Source organism: Anser anser (genome assembly GCF_964211835.1).
Source record: "Anser anser genome assembly, chromosome: 3".
Lineage (NCBI taxonomy): Eukaryota > Metazoa > Chordata > Aves > Anseriformes > Anatidae > Anser > Anser anser.
In genome coordinates, this window is record NC_139722.1 from 60,251,736 (window position 1) to 60,273,683 (window position 21,948).

Genomic DNA, 21,948 nt, shown 5'->3' on the forward strand with positions numbered 1-21,948 from the left:
AAATCCCGCAGCTCTAGCAAGTCCTTAAGCAAACTTGGTTATAAGAAAGAAAAAAAAAACACCATATTTTAAACGCCTAGGACAAGAGCACAATATGGCTTCTAAGTTGTTAAATCTTGGTTAAAAATGTTGGTAACTCCAAAGATTTGAGTATTCATGATGCATTACACACACACAATCAAACAATGATGAGATTTTCTGAAGAAGTCTCCCTCTGGTGTTTAAAGAGGGAATGCAAACTTTTTCTAACAATCTGCACTGACTCAACCAGCTATATAATAATATAAGTCTCCTAAATAAATATTCTCTATAGAAGTCAGATGATGTTTAAACATTTAAAAGGACACTCAGGGTCCACATCAAGTTAAAAACGTATTTCATAATAAGTCTCCTAAATAAAACTTTCAAGTCTCCTAAATAAATATTCTCTATAAAAGTCAGATGAAGTTTAAATATTTAAAAGGACACTCACGGTCCACATCAAGCTAAAAACGTATTTCAATATGAAGTGAGACAATTCAGGAAAACGCCTGCAGTGTTAAATATAATTCAGTCATAACTATCATGCTGAATAGCCAGGTAACGTGCTGTTCTGCAGGCAACAGACAAAAAAAAATTGTTTAGGAAGAGAACCACTATTAATACAGTTTCACTGACAACAGAAGCTTTCAAAGCCACCATCAGAATCTTGCCTCTCAGATCTGCCCTGAAAGCCTGTGGGAATGGCTCTATGGATAGGCCTGTCCCCACTGGAGTTTTGGAGACCAGTTGTGTTCACCTCCTTATCAAAACTAAGCCAAAAATCACTAAAATAACTTGACTCTGGAATGGAACACAACATGTTTTAGACCAAACGTAGCATTCGATAAGCAAACATGTTTTTGTATCAGACAAATTAATTGAAAAGCACTCACAGTTTTTTCTTACTTAAATTACCCTTGGCAGAATTTGGGATCCAAGGGTACAATCTAGATGATGGCAGTTTCCAGCAATGCAGGTTTGCTGTCCCTTTTTGACACTCTTCATAACCAACCAACCAAAACACTTCCACCCGTAGAAACAACAACTCCTTTTCATAAGTATCACATTTTTAGAAAGGCATAGATCAAAGATAGAAATCTGACTCTGAAATGGGCTGAAATTGGTGCTATTGTGAAGCTGATAAAGAACTTGGGCCATGGAAATATACTTGCTATGGTATCCTTATTTTTAACAAAATGTATGGAAAACAAATAAACACTACTACTACAGTCATAAAAGGTTGCCTTTTTTTTGGTTGTTTTGTTTTTAATTAAAAAAAAGTTTGTCAAATGAGTATTTACAAAACATTTAGTCTTTCAATTCTATTATCAAAACCCTCAGAACACAGTACACAGAAAAAACTTAGTCGAATATTATACAAATCTAAAATATAAGATATCGATATTAATAAAATTCATACAATTGACCTGATAAAAATTACACCATTTCCCAAATAGGAAAGATAAAATAACAACCAGCATAGCTTTAACTGAATATGCAGACTTTCATAATAAATTCATTAGAGACAGCCTCTGGGTAGTAATCTAGTCTAGTAACTGATGCTAGATCAAACCCACTGGTCATTTGTTGAATGTAAACTGTACATATAAAATTTACAGATATTTTCAAAAGCTCATAACATCTTCCCAAAGACTGAGAATAATTGACCCAATGTAACTGATGCAGTCTTTTTTTCTAGGAGATTTTCTGTATAATAACTTAATTTGTCTGCCCAAAAGATGAGAAGAATATAAGTTTTGTTGGACAAAAAGAATACAAATTTCTAATAATGCAGAAGCCAAATTTATAAAGGCCATTCTTCTACCACGCTACGTTGTTTGAATGTCCTTTCATTTCATAGACAGAAGGAAGGATAAGTCCAGGTGACTCAGATCTGGATAGGGAGCAGGAATACTGTAAACTCTTCAGAAATCCATGTACTTGCATGCAGAGAAAGTTTACTCAGTGCTTTCAAGGAAAGGTAACATATACCTTATTTAGTGTCTGATATAAATAGGCAGGAAAACTGGCGTGCATACAATTAGACAGCTTCATTATGCAAAAGAAAATGAAGCAGAAATTTGCACGTGGTTCTTTTTCCTTTTACACAGCATACTAGATTTCAGATCAGATAACGTTTCACCTTGACTAGTAGAAGGAAACCATCACACCAAAGCCGACCTAACACTTCATTTCACTGTGTAACCGGCAAAGCAACATTAACAGGCACTTGGCTAGGCTGTGGTGCTGGTGAGCCATTACTGAGAGGTTGCTGTGGAACAGCTGCTGGCTCCATTTTGCTGATGTGCGTTATGAAACGTAACCGAAGCTTCAAAGCTGGTCTTAAATTACAAATGATTTTCTCAACCTGTAAAATAAAATAATAATAATAATAATAATAATAATAATAAAATAATAATAATAAAGACAGAAATGCATTTGGTAAAACAGAAGTATTTTGACCACTGTACCTGACCATTACATACGCACAACTAAAAAAGGAAAAAGATACAGTAAATCATGGTATTTATGTTAACATTCTATTCACCATGCTAACTTACGGACCTCTTGTAATAGCTGTACACCAAAGCTTTGCAAAATGATTCACACTAATTATGCTTTAAAGAAGTTCACACTGTTGTAAAATAAACTAGCTGAATTACTTTTCCACCAACTATGGATACATTCTTGTTTTTGTCACAAGTCAAGTTACATTAACTGAATCAGAAACTAAGGAAAAACTTAAAAGTTATGGACTGAAATGAGGAAAAAGCTGTCAAACAACCAAAAGTTTATACAGCTTTCTTTCTACTGGTTACTTAATAATGGTACTTTAAAAATTTCAAGCTGTAATCTTCTTTCACACTACATAAAATCTAGAAATCTGAGATACTCAGCCTACTGTGTCTAAAGGTTTCAACTGTATAAAAGGATACCAACTCCCCAGTTTGCATACAGAGAGACCAGTCAACAATTAAGCATTTTTTTAATGCTACATACAAAAATCACTCCTAAAAATATTAATTTGCCATAGGGAAAAAAGGATAATTAAGTATCAGTATCTACTGTTTACTTACTTGGTCTTTCACACTGTCACCTGTAAACATATACTTCATATGATACAAGAAATCACAGATAGGATCCATGTAGTTCAGGTGCGAGCTGTACTGATCAGCATTCAGGAGCATTTCATAAAACGCCACTCCAATCTGTCTCCACAGACACAAAAAACACCCAAAATCAGAACAGGTTTTGAAGAGCTTTAGAGCAGAAACACAGTTCAACAGTGTAATAAATATATATACTGCTTTTTAAGTACCTGTAATTCCCGTTTATTTCTTGCAGAGGCAAATGGGCAAGTCTAACCAATCCCATCATGCTTGACTAAATGATTCTTTTTTCCGAAGCTAAATTTCAGCGAGTGTAGTGATGGTATTTTGGTACACGTTACATAATTAATGCTTGAACATCACTGACTGCAATATGCTTTGAATAAGTGCCTACAAAATTTGCAAATGTTCGGGAAAGTAGACATTAATAAATACCTATAAGAAGTTTAACACAAGATTTGAGTCTTTTGCAGAGAAGAGACTACAGATTACTGTTTTAGCTTGGACCTAGACTACAGCTAGGTCTTCGGCAAATGCATACAGTGCATTTTAACGGTTCAAGCATTCTCCACAGAGAGATGAATTCTCTACAACCAGAATGATTCAACATACTTAATAAAGGAGGCTTTGTGTGCAAACCTATGTAAGACTATGACCATTTAAAAACGACTGTGAAATTTGAACTTTGTGACTTGTCATTTTAGTCACACGACAGCTGCTGCCTACTCTGAAGGGAGTAACTCATCATGATATTCTGACACTGAAATCAGTTCCTTGCAAAGGAAAAGAAGTGGTATGAGAATGCTAAGAAACTTGAAAATCTATCATCTTTCCATTTTTTTTGTATTTTGGTTCAATGCAGAGAAAAAAGACAAAAACTGTTCCTTCCTAAGGGAGGAAGAAACCAGTCAAAGCAGTATTTACTAGCTATTTACAGTATTATACAGGAGCCTATAAAAAGATACTGCTCCACACCTAAACAGCATTTTCTATTGCCCTTCCAGTACTTAAGCACTGTTTCATGAAAAAAATAGTAATTTGGATTGACTTTTATTGTAGCTATAAGAAAATGAGAAAAAAGAGAAAAGAAGAATTAAAAAAGAAAGGAGAGACAGATCAGTGGATTCACAAATGATCACAGAATCATTTAGGTTGGAAGAGACCTCAAAGATCATCTAGTCCGACCTTTAAATGATGTATGTATTTTTGTTTCATGCTTCTAAAGTATACTTAAAAAGAATCAGAAAATGACATAGTTCAGTAAGAAAACTGAAGGAAATATGTAAAGAAATATACAGAAACACTACAATATGATTATTTAACTAATACAGCTCCTTACAGTATCCTGTATTCACAATACATCCAAAAAACATGGGAACAACAGTTACAAAGCTCACTGTTTATGCCTTCCTACACTTTGTGACTTGTTCACAAAATGATGTATGTAAACTAAACAGTTTATAAAGAAATGAGGGAAAATATTGCAGCACCTGATCTAATGGGAACCTAAGAAGATTAAAGTGAAATCCCCAGCATGGACATGCGTAATTTGGGATTAAAAAAAATAGTAGTGGTGGTAAACTTTTATGTTATGTTGATCAAACTCTAGAAAGAGATGAGATGCATACTTGCCATACAGGCTTAGCAGATATTTGCTGTCAGCACAAATACGTAAAGACACATTTCCCATGTTTAGCTCGTCTTTCTCTAAAGGACTCCGCTACCTGTAGTTTTTTAGCTCATCTGGCTGCTGGCCAACTCCATCTCTTTTCTCCCTTTCTTCCCTCCCCCACCCCCCACTGATACCAGTGTAAGAAACTGCTTGTGCTCCCTCATTCTCACAGTACGTAGCTCTTACTTACCTTCTTTAACCTGCATAGAAGCTTTTAAAAAACACATGAAGTCTGACGCACATTTCACATGCAATTTGAAAGCCAAAGCAAACGTGTCACTTAAAAAAAAAAAGTGCTAGGTGTTTCATCCTGAAGCAAATGGACAGGGTTTCAGTTAACAAGGTAGCTGAATAGCAACTCAGTGAATAGATCCTTGAAAACCCTGTTTTATTTGTATAGAATTCAATTCTGAATGTTTATAAGAGATCTCTGTCACAGTCTACTCTTTAATGTAACTGACGAGCAAAAATAACATACACTGTATAAAGTAATCCAAGAGCTACACTTTACCTCTATCATGCATCGTGTCCTCTCCTGCTGGAACCGTTGTAGAAAAGGACCGACAAGGTGGTAAACGTAGAGTAACTGGAACTCAGTTTTCACTATGGGTATCAATACTTCTGTGAGGAACCTGCAATATTTTAAGATACATCCTATTTGAACTGCACTTTTTCTCCCCCCAGCCCAAACTTTAACCAAAACAAAGGATTCTCTCTCGCAGATTTGAGTCTTCATTTTAGAAATTACAACATACTTCAGAAAATACTACCTATTTCAGTGAAACTCTAGAACATTCCCAGACATTATCACAAGACTAGAACCTTGTCTCAAGGAGACAAACAATCCCACCTGAGCTTAGCAGGTACATGTACAGTGAAAAAGCTGTGCTCTAAAGTTTTAACACCAGTTTTAAATCAACAGTCACGACTGACTGACAGGAATACATCATACTACCTTCACTTCTGTCCAGTATGTTACAACTTGGTATTTGTAAATGACATCTGTTAATTCTGTCATTAACACAGCACTGGGGAAAGTCTAATCAACTTCTGGTACTTTTTACTTGCCTTAATGACTAAGTGGATCACTACTGCATCTTTCAGTCAGTAAAGCATCTCAACTGGCAGCCACAGGGCACTTGCCAGAATAAAGGACACACTTACCCATTACAGTTGATGCTTTAAGACTACTCTACAGTCAATGCCTTTAAGAAAAGCTGAACATGAAAGGAACAAACAAAAGCATAAAAGCTAATCAAAATTTAAAAAGGCAGATGAAAGGCAATCACACTTTATATGAGAGCTCTGAAACTTACAGACACAAGAGTCGTGTCGGGGAATAAGGAGCTGGAATAAACCTTGTGATTTATCAGGTGGGTTTTGGTGCTACCCCCTAGATACTTGCTTGTATAAATACTACCAGTACAGCTTCTTTATCTACAATATGCATGGAGTTCTAAAGACAAATTAAATCATCAAGTATCACTGCACTTACTTAGGAATAAGAGAAAGCTGTCCAATGCTAGAATGATGCCAGACAGCATGTGCCAAAGCCAAAGTGTAGCTACAACCCATCTCAGAATAAGATTGGTGACATGCTGTGAAGTCAAACAGCTGGAACGGGTAACCAACCCACTCTGTCTCTGATGTCAAGCTGGGACTGTTGATAACACTCACAATGCGATCATGAAGAACAATCCAGTATGGCTCCTGGAAAAACAAAAAGCCTGAATTCCTTCTGAAAAGAACTCCATCTAAGATAACGCTCATCATCTTTTCTCGTGGAAATCATCATTTTTTTCGTGGAAAAAAGATTTATTTATTTTTTTTTATTTCAAAGTACAACGTATCGACTTACTGGTAAGGCTGTGATAATTAGTCCAATAGCATTCATCCAAGCTGTGATATTCTCTCTTGGCACCAGGGGCTGACTACAAAGAAAAAGAAAACTCAGCCTCAGAAATTCACAATTGCAGCTTGTGCTTTTCACGTACCTAGAACAAGGTGTACTTATACAAAGAACATTTCTCAAGTTGAGAGAACTATACAAACATATGCAGCTATGTAGGAGAGCCAACAGACAATATAAATACCACTATGAAGTTACCAGCAAAATTTTATTCAGACATGATTTTGCTTTTGTATCATGTTTTCTTCAAATACTGTAATCACACTGTGATTGCTACAAAACAGACTTGAGTGCTTAAAGGCTACTTGTCCCTTTATTGACTACTTCCCTCCACATGCCACAAACAAAGATAACAGTAATACATTACTAAGCTGAATAAGGCTGAAAAAAAATCATTTCAGTTTATCAGTGCTTATCAAAGATGACATCTGAGTCACTGCAAGAATACTAGGTCCTTCCTTTCACTTCAGTTCTTTTCACGGTGACTGAGCTAGGAATCAAGAAAGAGAACTATGGGTAAAGCTTAATGCATCCTTACAGAACGCCAGCCTTGGTACACTACTACTCCGTTTTAAAGCATCTCTGATTTTACACTAGCATCACAAGGATCTGGAATCCTGCCAAGGCTTCCTGCCCCTTTCTCTGCATATCAACTTTTTTCCTGCCATGCCAGCTGAAAGGAAAACAGCCTTTTTCTAGTCTCTGTGCCACTGAACCCACTGGGTAATTCCTTAGCTAGTGTGAGGTCTTCCCACCATCTTTTCATTGTGCTGAATCAATGGTTCCTGAAGTACACACAATACACAACAATGCACGAATCCAACACACCATTTTTCTGCTCGATCCCTATAGCTTTGTTTGTCCTCCAAAACCACCTAATTAAAAATGTCATTATTTATACTTAAAAATTATAAAACTCAATGAAAATGAATATTACAAACTACCTTAGCAATCTCAAAAAATTGCAGGAAACAGTTTCAGAGATGCAACGTACCTCTTCAGCACAACATTCAGCAGTGCATTGCCCACATCCTTTCCTGGAACTGCCAGGGCCATGAGCTCAACACAGGTAACATGAAGAGCGTGGGCAGCTGGGTTAGGAAACTCATTGAATCTCCAGTCACAGTTTGGAAACGGACCAGGTGATTTCCCTGCCATAGGTGACAATGATTAAGGAAAAAAAGCTTCCCCAACAAGGACTAGTGTAAGCAGCATGGTATTTAAAAATATAACACATATACACATATAGTTGAGTTGAAATGAAAGATAAGCTACTGAGAACTAATAAAAAAACCATAGTTCATAAAAATAAGACATCTGGCCAAGAGCATCAATATAAGTCATTGAAGGATTGCACAAATACATAGTTACAGATGCACTACACACATGGTCATGCAGAGGATAAATTTCCCTGATTAAGAGGTGGAACAAAACAACACCAACCATCTCATCCACCATCTGCTTCCATGACAAGATGAAAATAACAAGAATTTTCTACTCTGCATAATCTGAAACCATTAATTTGCTTCAGTATATGATCTCCTAGCAGAACTCCAGGGTGACAGTTTATGCAAAGTGAGCACCTGCTTAGTCTGAAAATACTCTGCTTTCACGAGGAACACTAGCTCATCTGAGCTACATACAGAAAAGATCTCCCACCGCACTGTTGACATTTGCATAAAAGCAGGGTTTTATGTATTTTTAGCTTTCTTTAGATAGATTGAGTAAACTTTTTCCAAGTTACACATAAAGGAAAGGCAGGTTTGGGAAGATAAGTGAAGGAAGAGACACGACACCCAGAAAACTGGCCAACTTCCATAAAGCTAACCCAGAAAGAGAAAGTGTCTAGCACTGTTCTCTAGAACATAACTGCATGGGTTCACCAGATATTTCCACAGGAATTTAAATTAACTGCGATCATAACCATAAAAAAGTAAAAAGGAATAATTAAGAAAATTTAGGTTTGTGTTAAAGATGTAATTTCTAGTTCTTCCCGCCTAAAAACCAGATTGTCAGCAGTAGCTAACAGCACGTATACTGACTTTCACCTATATATATTCAGCTATATACATGCCTAAATGTGGCACTGCTTACAACATATTTTCTTAGTAATACTCGTAATGGCACTAGAAAAAAAATTAATCTTATGTTCTACATTGTTCTTTAAACAATCGTGCTTTATGTCAAGCTGATTTTATGAGGCAATTAGAATTCAATTTAGAATGCATTAAGCATTTAGAAATAATGGAATAAATAGTGAAGTTTTTATAAAGTTGTACTGTATATCATTTTCACCATATTTTTCAAGCTGTTTTTACCAGGAGAGCACAGTCCCTGCATAAAATAATAAAGAAATACTGAAGAAACACATTACAACTTTGTTTTCTTCTTCTAAACAATGCTTGTAATTAGAAGGTATTGCTCTGTACTGGCCAAAGAGACCACTGACCTAGTATATACGTGTATATATACGTAAATATTAAATCATCTGCAGTCAGTTCTATATCTGCTTAACTGGTTTACTGCTTTGACATTCTTCACACCTCTAGAAACAAATGCATACAGTTAAAATATACTGAAGTAACCTAACATGAATTTAGGCTGAACAGATGGAAACTGAACTTCACATTTTGATGAAATGAAGCTACGAGACATTGGCACAGCTTATTTCATGCACTATTTAAGAAGGATATTGTCTACTAGTCTTCCAATGAGTTTGCAATAGTAAATGTCATCAGGAATCCATGGATTATCTTCTCGGGCATTCATAGCACATTTGAGATAAGTATCACTTAAACACCAGCCCAGTGGGCGATTATCTTTGAGAGAGCCAATTATGGCATGAACAAGCTTTCTCTTGAGGTTTGTGCGCTCTCTGAGATGCCTCTCGTAATAGTGAAGAGTGTTGTACAGGTAAGTCACAGGACGGTCTGCCAAGAAGAAAACAACAAAGTGAATAGGATGTTTTTTAGCATCACCGTTACATTTCTGGTCGCAAACATGAAATTAAAATCAAGAGCTCCCTGAGACTAAATTGCAGGTATTTCAAAACAGTGTATTTGGAATGGATTCATGTGCTTTACTTCACTAAACAACACTGATTCTCTTTTGTCTTCCATTTATACATTAATGTGTGGGGAGATGGGTAGAGGTTAAGCAAGAAAGTCAATATTAACATATGAACATTTAATAACCTATCCGACATTAATCCACTTAATCACCTCTTCATATAAAAGGTATTAAATAGGAAGACTCCAGGTATGAAATCCTGTAAAAGAATATTGTAAAATGTCTGGCCATAACATATCTATGTCATCTATACAAAACTTACTGTAAAAGTGCAATAAAAAAGTATTAAAAAAACAGGTTAAATTATTTCACCTTTAACAAAGGTAGATGGAGGAATTTTTTGTTTGTTTTCTATCTGTTTCAGTCTTGGTAACAGAAAGATTGTTAAGACACAAGTCCAAGTACTCACTACTAGAAAGGAGTGAAAGGGAAAGGCGTAAAGCAAGCATGAACTAGCAAAAGCTACCAGAATAAAAGTAAGTTCGCTATTTGTAGGCTGAAATACACTAACCAGGGAATGCACTTCTTTGTGGAAATGTGCATAGGGCTCAAAGAATAGGAAAGGATTAAACATCACTGTGCTAGCAGATTAAAATTATGAATGAAGGCAATGAAGGAGAAAGAACAGAATTGTCACAATAGGAACAAAAAGTCTGCATTCCCAGATAACTTACCATGAAATTTGTATAAACCTCCCAGATGATCCAATAAAGTTTCTAGTGATTTAGACACTGGAAGCAGTTCCAGAAATCTATGGATTACAATGTCAAACACTGGCAGAAAGCGCAGGCATACATTTCCAAAATAAATTGGTAGGTACTGTGGCTGGATTTGAACTGGGGGATTGACTTGCTCTGCCAAGCCTTCGAAATACAGCTTTTCAGGGTATTTCTGGAGGGAAGAAATCCAACAAAATTAAAAGCTCTTTCTTTAAAAGCACTGCATTAAATATTCAGAATCGACACTGCTTTCAAAGGACACTTCATAACCCTTATTATCATACATGAATGCAATGAGAGGTTACCAGTGTAAATCTTACTGAGGAAAATTTATCTCTGAGTGAAATTAAATAGTGGTTATGACACCTACATACAACTTCTTCAGGAAAAAAAAATATACAGAGTTTCATCACCACTTGAAGGGGCATAAGGGAGCATTAAGGAAACCAATGCAAAGCTGAAAGCAGGCAGTGACTGTGTTTTCCTTGTTAAGTGGTTTAAGAGAAAATCTAGGGGAATCAGCACTACCAGAAGTTTCTGCATTATGTACTGAGTCAGAACACTAGAAATAACATGCATGTAATTACTCCCTGGGAAACTGCAACCTTAGGCATTCGTAACACCAGGGGAGCTTGGTGCGCAGACTAAGAGATATAGGAGGGAAGGTGGAGTGGAGTGAAGACAACGCAACCAGGCCCTGTGCCATCACTACAGGGATGGGGAACCTGATGATGAGGAACCAGAGAACAGATACCTTTTCCCTGATGCACAGGACCTTTATTCTAAATGAGTAAATTTTTAATTATTTTTAAAATAATTAAAATTTTAATTATTTTTAATTTTTTAAATAATTTTTAAAATTATTGGATTTAGTTTAACAAGTTTCTAACCAACCCTTCAGATGCTTCCATCTTTAGATATGATTGCATTATAATTTTAACATTATTACATAAACATAGTGTTGTTTTTTTCATACTAGTCCAAATAAATTACTACTTATAAACTAACTCCAAGAATCTACAGAACTGTCCCGTAATTTACAGGACAAAAGACTTTTTAGCTGATCTGAACTCCATAGCGTAGTATTACAATAAAAGGATTTTATTAGCTTTGATACCTTGTGATAACTCATATGCTTAGTATGCCAGTCATTCTGCAGCCAGTGCTCTGGAGAATTCTCCTTCACAAAATCACTCACTCTGTTTCTGAAATCATTAGGCTTGAGTAAGAGTAACTGAATTATGAAGTAACAGACTTGAGCTTCGTTTCCTTCATGACTACGCATAGCCTTTAAACAAAAAGGATCAGAAAACATGGAATTAGAGTTGATATTACTGCCTGCTTTAGAACCTTTAAACATTGGCTAGCCTATGTTTAGCACATTAGATAGATCTGCATGCAAATTCACACTGAACATGTAATCTCTCAGCTGTAATTTTGGAGTGAAGACACACTACAGAGGTAGGCTCTGTCATCTCCTGTGAAAACTAAGCATCACATTTTCTATCCAACAGGCAAAAAGTCTCAAAAAATTCCCAGTGGAAGTATGTTACCAAGAATTCTAGTTCTCTTTTGGCTGTCATTTCTCTTCTTGAAAATATCCAATTAATGACAGTGAATCTAAAATTTTTTCAAGCTTCTGGCCACTGACATGTTTGGACTAGAGTTTTAAAACCCAGTTTAATTTCCTCTGGGTAAATTCTGCTTTTCTTTATTTTGCAGAATAACCTAGAAAATCAGAGAACGCCATTTCTCCCCTATTTTTCTGCATGAAAAAGGCTGAGTTCCAAGCAAAAATAGAAAACTCTAATGGGTACAAGACTTCACGTTTGTTTTCACACCATAGCATAATAACAATAACATACAGTAATACTAACTCAATGGTTGCCTTTAAATAACCAAGAAAAGCTTCCCCGGAAGATTCAGAGAACTGTACGACTGAGTTCTATGTTGCTTACAGAACTAATCTACTGTTTTACTCGATTTTGGGGTTAGCAAATAGTTAATACATAAAACCAATACATTTTTTAAAAAGATTGCTCCCATAAAAGTGACAAAGAATGCAAGGACCAAGTTCTGTGAAACCTCTCACATCCCTTCTTTTAAGGCAATACTTACCAAACACAATATCAGCCTATCCAGTGTTACAATGTTGTATTTCCATACCATATCGTTCAGAATCTCAATGCATTTATTAAGCTGCTGGCCTCCTGCTGAGGTAGAGAATTCATACACCAAGAAATCCGCAAATGTCCTGACATGTGCCACTAGAGCTCTTGCCCCAATTCTTTCTAATACTCTGTTGTGGAAGAAGAAAAGTCTCTCTTACAAGGATACTTGCACAGATTGTAAAAGCAACCAATTGATGTTAGTATTCTTAATACGTTTTTAAGCAATCTATTTTATAAGAACAAGTGGATTTTATACAAATGTTTGCTTTAAAAACCCTTACCTTATTAAATGAAAACAAAACAAAACCAAAACAATCCCCATCCCCTGAGCAAGGGAATTCCAAAGTCTGCACACTAATAAGAAGAAATTACTCAAGTTCACCAATTCTTACCTGTACCATTCTGCTCAGAATACATGCTTTAGTTACGCATTTTTATACGCATAACCTATAAAGTTACACAACTCTTAGCATGATCTTCTGCAACACGGTTTTATTTTCCTGTACTGTGTGTTTTTAATATAACCTTAGCATTAAAATACAGTTATTTTCCTGATTATAAATATTCATTTTTTCAACAGACCTAATGAGGACTGAAAAAGAATAATCTTACTTCTCACGACCAGAGCTGATGCTATTATTACAGAGAACAAGTCAAAAAATTGTAGGACTACTTACATAATTTTCATTTTAATACAACATTATATATATATGTATACATATATCTTCTATTAGTGTATAAAGGCTAAGTAAATTGCTGAATTCAAACACCTCACATCCTTGCCTACACCTCTCTCACCAGGAAGAATATACAGACCACTGTGTGCAACACCAAAAGAAAAAAACATCAGCTAGAAGGTGTAATCAACCTTAAACAATACAAAATTATTACTATATACCAACACCTAGGCTCCACTCCTTTTTTCCCCATGCTTCACATTAATAGAAAAGTAAAAATCAAGCTCTAATGCACAGGGCCTATGTCCTCAGAACCGAAAGCATTGTTGTAGTAACTTTGAAATTGCACAGCTTTTAAGCTCACCTGTAGCCAATTTGATTAATGTGATCTGTCTCTAACAGCATCTTCCACAGAAGACAAAGGAAAAGTGGGGGTGAACCTTGCACGGAAAAGTGAGTGATTATACCATTCTCATTGGTCATGGACTTCCACTTTCGATATTCTTCTTCCACATTCTTCTTCAAGTTAAAACGGCTTTCCTGAGGTACATTATTCTGTTTGAAGAATACCTGAAATAAAAGTAGATTTTGGTGTGACTGAGAGCCTAAAACAAAACATTGCAACAGGTCAACTTTAGCCTGATTTAGCAGGTTTTAAGTTTCTACTTCCTTGTACAATACAAACCTACTAGACAGGGTTGTTGCCTCACTGTGACACCACAGTGACTGTTTTGTCTATAACAAAGTCACATTACAAACTGCCACAAGAGAAGAAGCTTCTCCATTATTACTTTTTTTTTGTTTTGAAAGGTATGATTTACCTTGCACTGGTACTACCAGCTCACCAAACTCGGCCTAAGAGCATTCCAGGAAAAGCTAATGCATTTCTGAAGATCAGTGTTACAATCATACTGGTTTTTAGTGACCTGAGATAAAGATCGTATGGATGGGAGAAGAATCTCATGAACAAGCAAATGGCAAAGAGAATAAGTTTTCTGTATTTCTAGTTATAAAATCATCAGTTTGAAACTATTACCTGCAGTGGAGCTGGAAAACAGCTTAGTGTATGTGATGCCCAGTTATGCGGAGTAAAACTCATGATAGTCTGCAATATATCCTTGCACCAAGTTCCCTGAATTGAATCAGAGCCTGTGAAAAAGTCTAGAAAATGGATTGATGACATTAGCATTTCACACACACACAAAAAACCTATTATTTCTCACATGTATTTCTTCTGCAGTAAAAGGCATTAAGCCTCTGCTCGTTCAACAGGGTTCCCCTTTTGATAAAGTTCTCCCACCCCCTTCTTTTGAATCTTATATATTTTGTAGAACAAGCTATTTTATGCCATTAAAAGTAATGAAATTATTTTTAGCTTTGAACTAGAAATAAAGCAAATAATTTTAAGATTTTATATTTAATTTCCTGTAATGACAGCAAGACATGCTTTTGCTAATTAACTCATTAGACTTAATTTTAAAAATCCTGAGTAAGTTAACGATGGAAAAATTGGTAGACGGCACTTTTGTATTGTTTTAAAGACTCTTCAGCAGTACCTTTCTCAATTAAGCTGTAGAAACAAAACACAAAACTCATCTTCCTCCAGCCCCAATGTTGACTCAACATTAAAGATTGAACAAAAGTTAAAAAAACAAAACCCTTTCCCTTTCAAATTTCCTCCACCAGTTTTTGTGAAATCAGTTGTTTTAGTTCTCCAGTCTCCAGACTAAAACTGTACTTTTCCCATTTAAACAAAGGAGCTAGAGAAAATATCCCTCTCCAAGCTATCAAAAACCTGACCACTGTCACTGCAAATTGTTAACACATTAAAATACAGGTGAAAAGCTTCTGCCCCTTCCCTTCCCCAAGGAAGGGAATCCAAAACACGCATTACTTTGTCTTAAAGGTAAGCTATATAGTTGGTGGCTTCTGCATGAGCAACATACTTGTCCTCAACAATCCATGACTGTTTTTTTTTTTCCTTAAATGGCACATATTTAATCAATCCAAACATTTAATGATGAAATTGAAAACAAGACAGAGAAAAGAAGCTGGTCACACTATATCTATGCATAAAAAACAGCTCTTAACATCTGATTTCTGTTATAAATAGCAGCCCCTTCCCTAAAAACAATCTCAGTATTTGGAAATAAAAAATTTGCTCTTTTTTTTTTTTTTTTTTTAAAAAAAAAGGGGGGGGTATGTATTTGACCATGCCGTTTCTGGGATATTCTGTTAAATGGTATTTAGAGAAGAAGCTTGACTTTACCATTCAGTTAGATTATATCTCAAAGTACCACTATTACCTGTCACATGTGTTGCCCTTGCCAGAGTTAAGATCAAAGCCCTATTGAGTTCTTCTGATTCTGCCGAAAGAACTGTTTTGGGATCACTGAGGAATCGTGTGAACTGTGGTTGGACTTCCGAGCTGCCCAAAGCTGTGATCAACCTTAGAGCAGTACTCTCAACGCTGAAAGAAGAAAACAGCCTAGTTAACAAAGAATGCTTATACTACTGCTTCTAAGATTCCAAAAATAAAGTCTTCCACCACTTTCTGCTTCATATAATACAGAAGCATTTGTTTTGAAAGCAACATTCTTAATTTTCTGACAAAATTCTCCACCACACTCCCACACTGTTTAATAAACCTATCAACCATTTAAGTACTTTCTTTTCAAATAAAGCTCTCAAACTTTGATTTAGTGAAAATTCCAGATGCAGAGCCCATCAAAAAGACTCAGGAGTCTCTCCAATTTAGAGTTCCCCCTTTTGTTACCTTTTGAACTTCTTCATCTAAACATGAAATATATGGAAAAAAATACATATATACGCAAGAACAGAGCAAAAAAGCATGAATAAGGCATGGAAAATTGCAAAGCTATCACCTTGAAGCAGACAGCAGTAAATCATCCTTATTAAAGAAATGAAGAAGTACTGCTTTTAATGAGAAGCACTTTATCTTCCAGCACTCTAATTGGGAGTGCTTTTCACACCAGATATTTTGAAGTAGTTTAAGAGACTTTTACAACATTGTGTCTTTGAAATGCCAAAGCCATATATTAGTTTACTCCAATCTAGTTACATGTTATGCATACTTAGGTAGTCTGATTAATGATCAGGTTTTATATTTCCCAACTAACAAGACAAAACAGTACCCAGGTGAATAAAAAGAAAGATCTTGACTGAAGAAGAAATTTATCTTCACTTGTTCTCTTCATTCTTTGTAAAGGATAAGCAACTGAGCAATTTGAATTTGGACTGAGAAATTAATTTAATTAGACTTCCTTGATATGAACCAATGAGGTTGCTCTCTCTTCCTCGCAGGCCTCCCCCCAGGAAGTATCCTTCTGTAACAATAAATGGACTTAAAAAAAAACAAAAACAAAAACAAATAAACCCCACATTCTGCATACAAACTGTATCTCAGTCTGCAGCTTAACCTTTAAGAAATACAAAAATAAAAATGTCACTTTAACAGTACGTTAAACTCAAAGCTTTTCCCTAGAATCAACTGTGTATCAGCTCTACAACTTCAGCTACTAATTCTATCTTTCCTGTATGCAGATTAGCCTTTCTTTTACTGTGTGGCTTACACTGATGTAAGACGTACCATTTTTTGATCCATTCAGATTCACATAAAACCACCACAGATTTGTGCTAACTCCTTTACATATTCAGAATGAATGAGATTATTTCTTTGATCTGACTGAAAATAAACTATACTAAAGAATTAAGTGGAACAAATTTAATTCTTGTAATGGAATTACACATCTTCTACAGGAGTAAGCAAGCACAGTCCCCTCGGGCAGACAAACTAATCACTGTGACTGCAAGAAGCAGGCATTGCCCTTTTCCTCCAGTGCAATAAACTCAACAGTTTTCTGACACTTCCTGATATGATGGTGCTGGTGCACGTTACTGTGTGAAAGGAACCTGTCACACCTGTGACACTGCTGCCATGTCTGTGCAAGAGAGGCTGCCTCATGCAACTCTGCAGAGCAGTACTGCTAACATCTAACTATATCTCCGAAACACAACCTGCTGAGGTTCCGCAAAACACCACATTCACAGAACTGAGACCAGAAAGTACTTGCATCCAATTTCAAACACAGTTCTTAACCAACTTTCAACACAGGTTGAAGAAGCAATCTGAGATAACGATTAAATATGGTAACCATCACTCACCACAGATGAAGCTGGTTCTGATTAGTCTGCGGCACAGCAGCCAGGGAATGAAGATGGCTGAGCAGCTGGACTCTGTAATGAGGCTGGATGTGATGCATGCGATAGCTAAACATTTCTAGCAGAGTGTGCAAAATTCCCCATGCGTGAGATTTGAACACTGTTGGCAGGAGCTGACCTTATGAAAAAGAGTTTGTAAAGTTAAGTTTTCCAAGTGATTACACTTCAAAAAAACAACTACAGAGTATACCATGGATAGATCATTATATTTATTTGCAAGTCAGATTTTTTTTGAATCTCCAAACAGCAGATGTGCAAGCACTGCTTTAAGAGGCTGTAAACGCGTAGAGCTCAATCTCATGGCTGAACATATACAGCAGCCATCTGAATTATTTTATGAAGTGAAATTAAATATAATTTCTGACCAATTTAGTACCTTTACTTAAGGTTTTCTATTAAGCATTTTTTGTCTTTTTATTTTTCTTTATACAAGACAGATTGAGTAGGAAGGTCCTGACAGTACAAGTGATGATATAAAGGGACTGCAGCACTCTCATCTGAAATTTACTGCAGCACTGGGGTAACTATTACATTTTGTTTGTTTGTTTTTTAATATTAAGGCAATTTACACATGTATTCATGATGTTGCATCATTAGATTCTGATACGGCCTCCAGTTCCTACCGAAAGAAAATGCTACTGAACTAAAGGAAAGTGGGAGGGGGGAAGAAAAGCTTTCTTACTGATAAAGCCTTTGATGCCCAAGGACTCGATTTCCATGTAAACCAACAAGCGACTATAGGTTTCCACGAGAGCAGGAGCCAAGGCCACACTAGATTTTGCATGAGCCAACTTAATTACCCTTGTAGCTATGCTATGAATCAAGCTGAAGAAAGAAAGAAAATATTTGTTGATCAAAAACAAGTACTTGGAAGTTAAGAAGTTTATTATGTAAGTCAACAAATCTAAACATGACGTTTTCAGACAGAGAAAAGTTGTCCTGATGCATAAGTATTAATAGGTTAAAAAAAAGGCTCATTGGATACTGTACCTCATTTTTGCATGAACTGTGAGCGAGTCCAAGAGGTTCATTGGCAATGGGGTAATAGACCCCGATGCCATGCAATTAGTCCCTGGAAGAGATATCCTCATGTTGCCATTGCCATAAATAGTCTCTACCAGGACACCCATTGGTAAAGTGAAACACTCTGAATTGGTTGAATAAGCATTACACAACAAGGCAATCTTGTAGTCATTCATCTGTAAACTCTTATTTCTTAAACTCTGTTGCAAAAACCTGCGTGCCAAAGACAGATTATATATTAAGTAGGAAGAAGCAAGAAGAAAAATACACATGCATTCCAACATTAGAACCACAATATCCACAGATTAAAAATCGATTATAAATAGCGCGAAAAAAAGAAAATATTTATCAATTGCATCATATCAAATAACTAGGTCTTATGCTATAGTTAGTTTCATTGTTTAGTAAAAGCAGTTCAAAATATATTTTCTTCTGTCACCTTAGGAGAAAAATACACTTTAAAAAACACTTTTCCAGACAAAACGTAGCCCAGTGTACCGCTTACACACACTTTCCAAGCCACAGCATAACACAACAAGGTAGTCAATTTGCTTTCCGATTCTCTATCAGTAGAACAGATTAATCACTCTTAGACTTAAAACAATTTCCTTTAAGGTATAACAGCATTGCACTTTTTATGAGGTGTTTTGACTTTGAGATTTTAGTGCTTTTATCCTTTGATAACCCTTATCCCATCAGCATTCCATCACAGAATACATTTTGAATACAGACCTGAAGGGTCCTATTTCATTATCTCTAGAAACAAATCAAAACGTAAAACAAACAAACAAACAAACAAACTCACACACTCCAAACAAACAAAACTCACTCATGGTGAAGTTTAAGAGAATGAGGAATGGGAATCTGTAACTTGGAGTTGTCACTGTGGGCCTTCCGATTCAGATGAATCCATATGCAGGTCATTGCAAAAGCATGAGTTGACTGGGGTTTGTTAATGTCAGGTACAGGAATACACTAAAGAAAGAACATGTGAATGTAACATGTTGCATGTATTAACGTACAGAAAACCAGCTTAGATAGCCGGTATTCACAAGGTTAAGTTTTTCTTCTTGACTTGCAACACCACAAGCAACATATTTAAAGGACAGATTCTATTCCTCGTCAATCACTTGAATTAGAGAGCTCTGGAACACAACTAGACCGCAGTAATTGTTCTGAAATACAGCAAATTATCTAATGCCTCAGCACCACAAGTGAGATGGCAGCAGTGCATAATCAAGAGCAGAGTAAGACAGGTCCTCCTAAGAGCAACAGCCTTTGACAACATTTAGAAAATGTTCAGAAATGCTTTAAGACCAAAAGCACTTGAAACAAACATAACTCAAAGCCCAACTACATTAAAAGCAACCAGTCCTGTCACTCTTCCCAAAGTTTATGCTGATAAAAACCACTGTGAGGTCATGCAACAAAATGTACTACAGAATTTCTGCCAGTCAAAACTAACCTAGGAGGAGAAAAAATTCTACACTTAACCCTTATCAGTTTGGTACACCACACATTTGTGCTAATGTATCTACTGACCTCAAACAGAAGGCACTGCAAGAGGCCTCATCACAATGAGGATGTTTTGAGAAAAATGCTGTCGTGGTGAAGTTTAAATACTTCCTCTAACTCCCCTGTCTTAAGAACCTTCATTCTAGAGGAATGCACCAACCGTGACTAGGATTTGATTTACAACTGCAGAAGGAACCATTAATACAAAATGAATTTAAAGTGTCGTGTTTATCTTCTTGCTCCTGGAATTGTCTGATAATATATTATTCTGTTATAGAACAGACATAGCAATGAAATTCCATAACATTATTCCTTAACAGTATCCTGAGTGTGCTAAAAATCCCCTCCTCAAAACCTCAGTCAGATCTACTTCAGGCAAAGGTTTTTTGGTCATTTTTTTTTCTTTTTTCTTTTGTCTACAAGAACACTGACCAAGTGTGGCTATCAAAAAAACATAGCTAGGAAATACTGAAATTTTTCATTTAATTATAAAACTTCTATAACTATGCAGCACACTACTGCAACACTAACTCAACAACAATAGTAATACCTATGTATGAAGCTGTCATGTTGAATAATAATTAGAAATTCAAACAATTTGGTAGACAAGACTTACTTCTTTCTCAGGATAAAGGAGGTCAAAAAGCTTCATAACGGGGAGGAAGTCAGCCAGAGCATTCTTCTGGATGCTGCCAGAGATGAACTGCAGTAGCACCCACATCAGATGGTCTCTCCCTTTAATGAGACCACGGCCTGCCAACTGTCAAAAACACTCAGTAACAGACAAATACTGAATGCAGAAGAAAAAACACTGTAATGATTCCCATGAAAGTAGAAAAGCAGGCTGCAATAGTTTCAATTTTCAGAGATTATTGGGCATTTTATAGCAGGTCATAGACAGAAATTATAGAATCATAGAAATACACGTCGTGTTTTCAGAAAGATGGCAAATGGATGCATTAGTCATAACAGAGAAACAGACTGTGAGGGCCACAAAGGTTAACTGTAGGAATTAAAACGTATTTAGCTCACCAGGGTCATTGTTTTTGAAAAAATCAGCAACTCTTAAATGTTGGCCTTAAGCTGTCACTTTGTGGCCTTGTAGCCAAAAGGAATATTGCAGCAGGCCATAGGTTTTACACTAACTATTCAGAAAGTTTCTGAACCCAGCTAACTTGGACTTGCTTCATCTGGACTCTCTGGGCCTGCCCGAGTATCTTTTTTATTTTAATTTGTTTAGTTCATCTGATACAGCAATTCTCTAATAACAAATACTCTACTCAACCTCTACTCTTACCTAGCTTGATTTTTAGCTTAGATCTGTAGTTTTGTGGCATAGCACCTATTGTTTTAATAACATTGACTTGCTTTACCAAAGGTTCATTGACAGTCATTATAGGAAAACAACTGAATTTTAGGGCTACCAAAAAGGGCAGGGAAAAAAGTACCCTCCACATGTAAAACATACTACATATAGTAAATTTGGATATACATGGAACCATGGACAAACAAAGATGGAGCAAGGTGTAGCATGCTAGAAATTTTATCTAAATAGCCACAAGCTGATAATATAGTGAGAACACCCTTTTCCTGTCATGAACACCATACTTCTCTCAGCTGAGAGCTCAGGATGTTGCTGGCTTACTGTAACCCTTCCTATCCTTTTTAATGGAAGACTGGCAACACCACCTTTAGGATTCAGAAAGGAGATGGTAAATACCAGGAAGTGTATCACTTTTAACAGTATTACTATTAGGAAGTAACAATAACTGTAGACTGTCACTGCTAATGTCACTGTAATTGGACAAATGATCTTTGAT

General features: G+C 36.1%; 1 protein-coding gene across 2 annotated transcripts in view; it reads right to left on the reverse strand.

The window, feature by feature from the left end:
- Window positions 1-1,266: 1,266 nt before the first annotated feature.
- MED23 (mediator complex subunit 23) overlaps window positions 1,267-21,948 on the reverse strand; it is a 36,459-nt gene continuing 15,777 nt past the window's right edge. For both annotated transcript variants that reach the window (XM_083830669.1, XM_083830668.1), the window contains 18 exons: window positions 20,745-20,888; window positions 19,443-19,588; window positions 18,581-18,826; window positions 18,273-18,415; window positions 17,534-17,708; window positions 15,655-15,818; window positions 14,385-14,509; window positions 13,713-13,918; window positions 12,619-12,799; window positions 11,618-11,788; window positions 10,456-10,672; window positions 9,406-9,642; window positions 7,707-7,872; window positions 6,662-6,734; window positions 6,299-6,513; window positions 5,315-5,435; window positions 3,099-3,230; window positions 1,267-2,389 (listed from right to left, as the gene is read on the reverse strand). In XM_083830669.1, coding sequence (XP_083686795.1) covers window positions 2,216-2,389; window positions 3,099-3,230; window positions 5,315-5,435; window positions 6,299-6,513; window positions 6,662-6,734; window positions 7,707-7,872; window positions 9,406-9,642; window positions 10,456-10,672; window positions 11,618-11,788; window positions 12,619-12,799; window positions 13,713-13,918; window positions 14,385-14,509; window positions 15,655-15,818; window positions 17,534-17,708; window positions 18,273-18,415; window positions 18,581-18,826; window positions 19,443-19,588; window positions 20,745-20,888 — 3,036 coding nt within the window. In that variant the 3' untranslated portion in view covers window positions 1,267-2,215. The remainder of the gene's footprint in view (window positions 2,390-3,098; window positions 3,231-5,314; window positions 5,436-6,298; window positions 6,514-6,661; window positions 6,735-7,706; window positions 7,873-9,405; window positions 9,643-10,455; window positions 10,673-11,617; window positions 11,789-12,618; window positions 12,800-13,712; window positions 13,919-14,384; window positions 14,510-15,654; window positions 15,819-17,533; window positions 17,709-18,272; window positions 18,416-18,580; window positions 18,827-19,442; window positions 19,589-20,744; window positions 20,889-21,948) is intronic.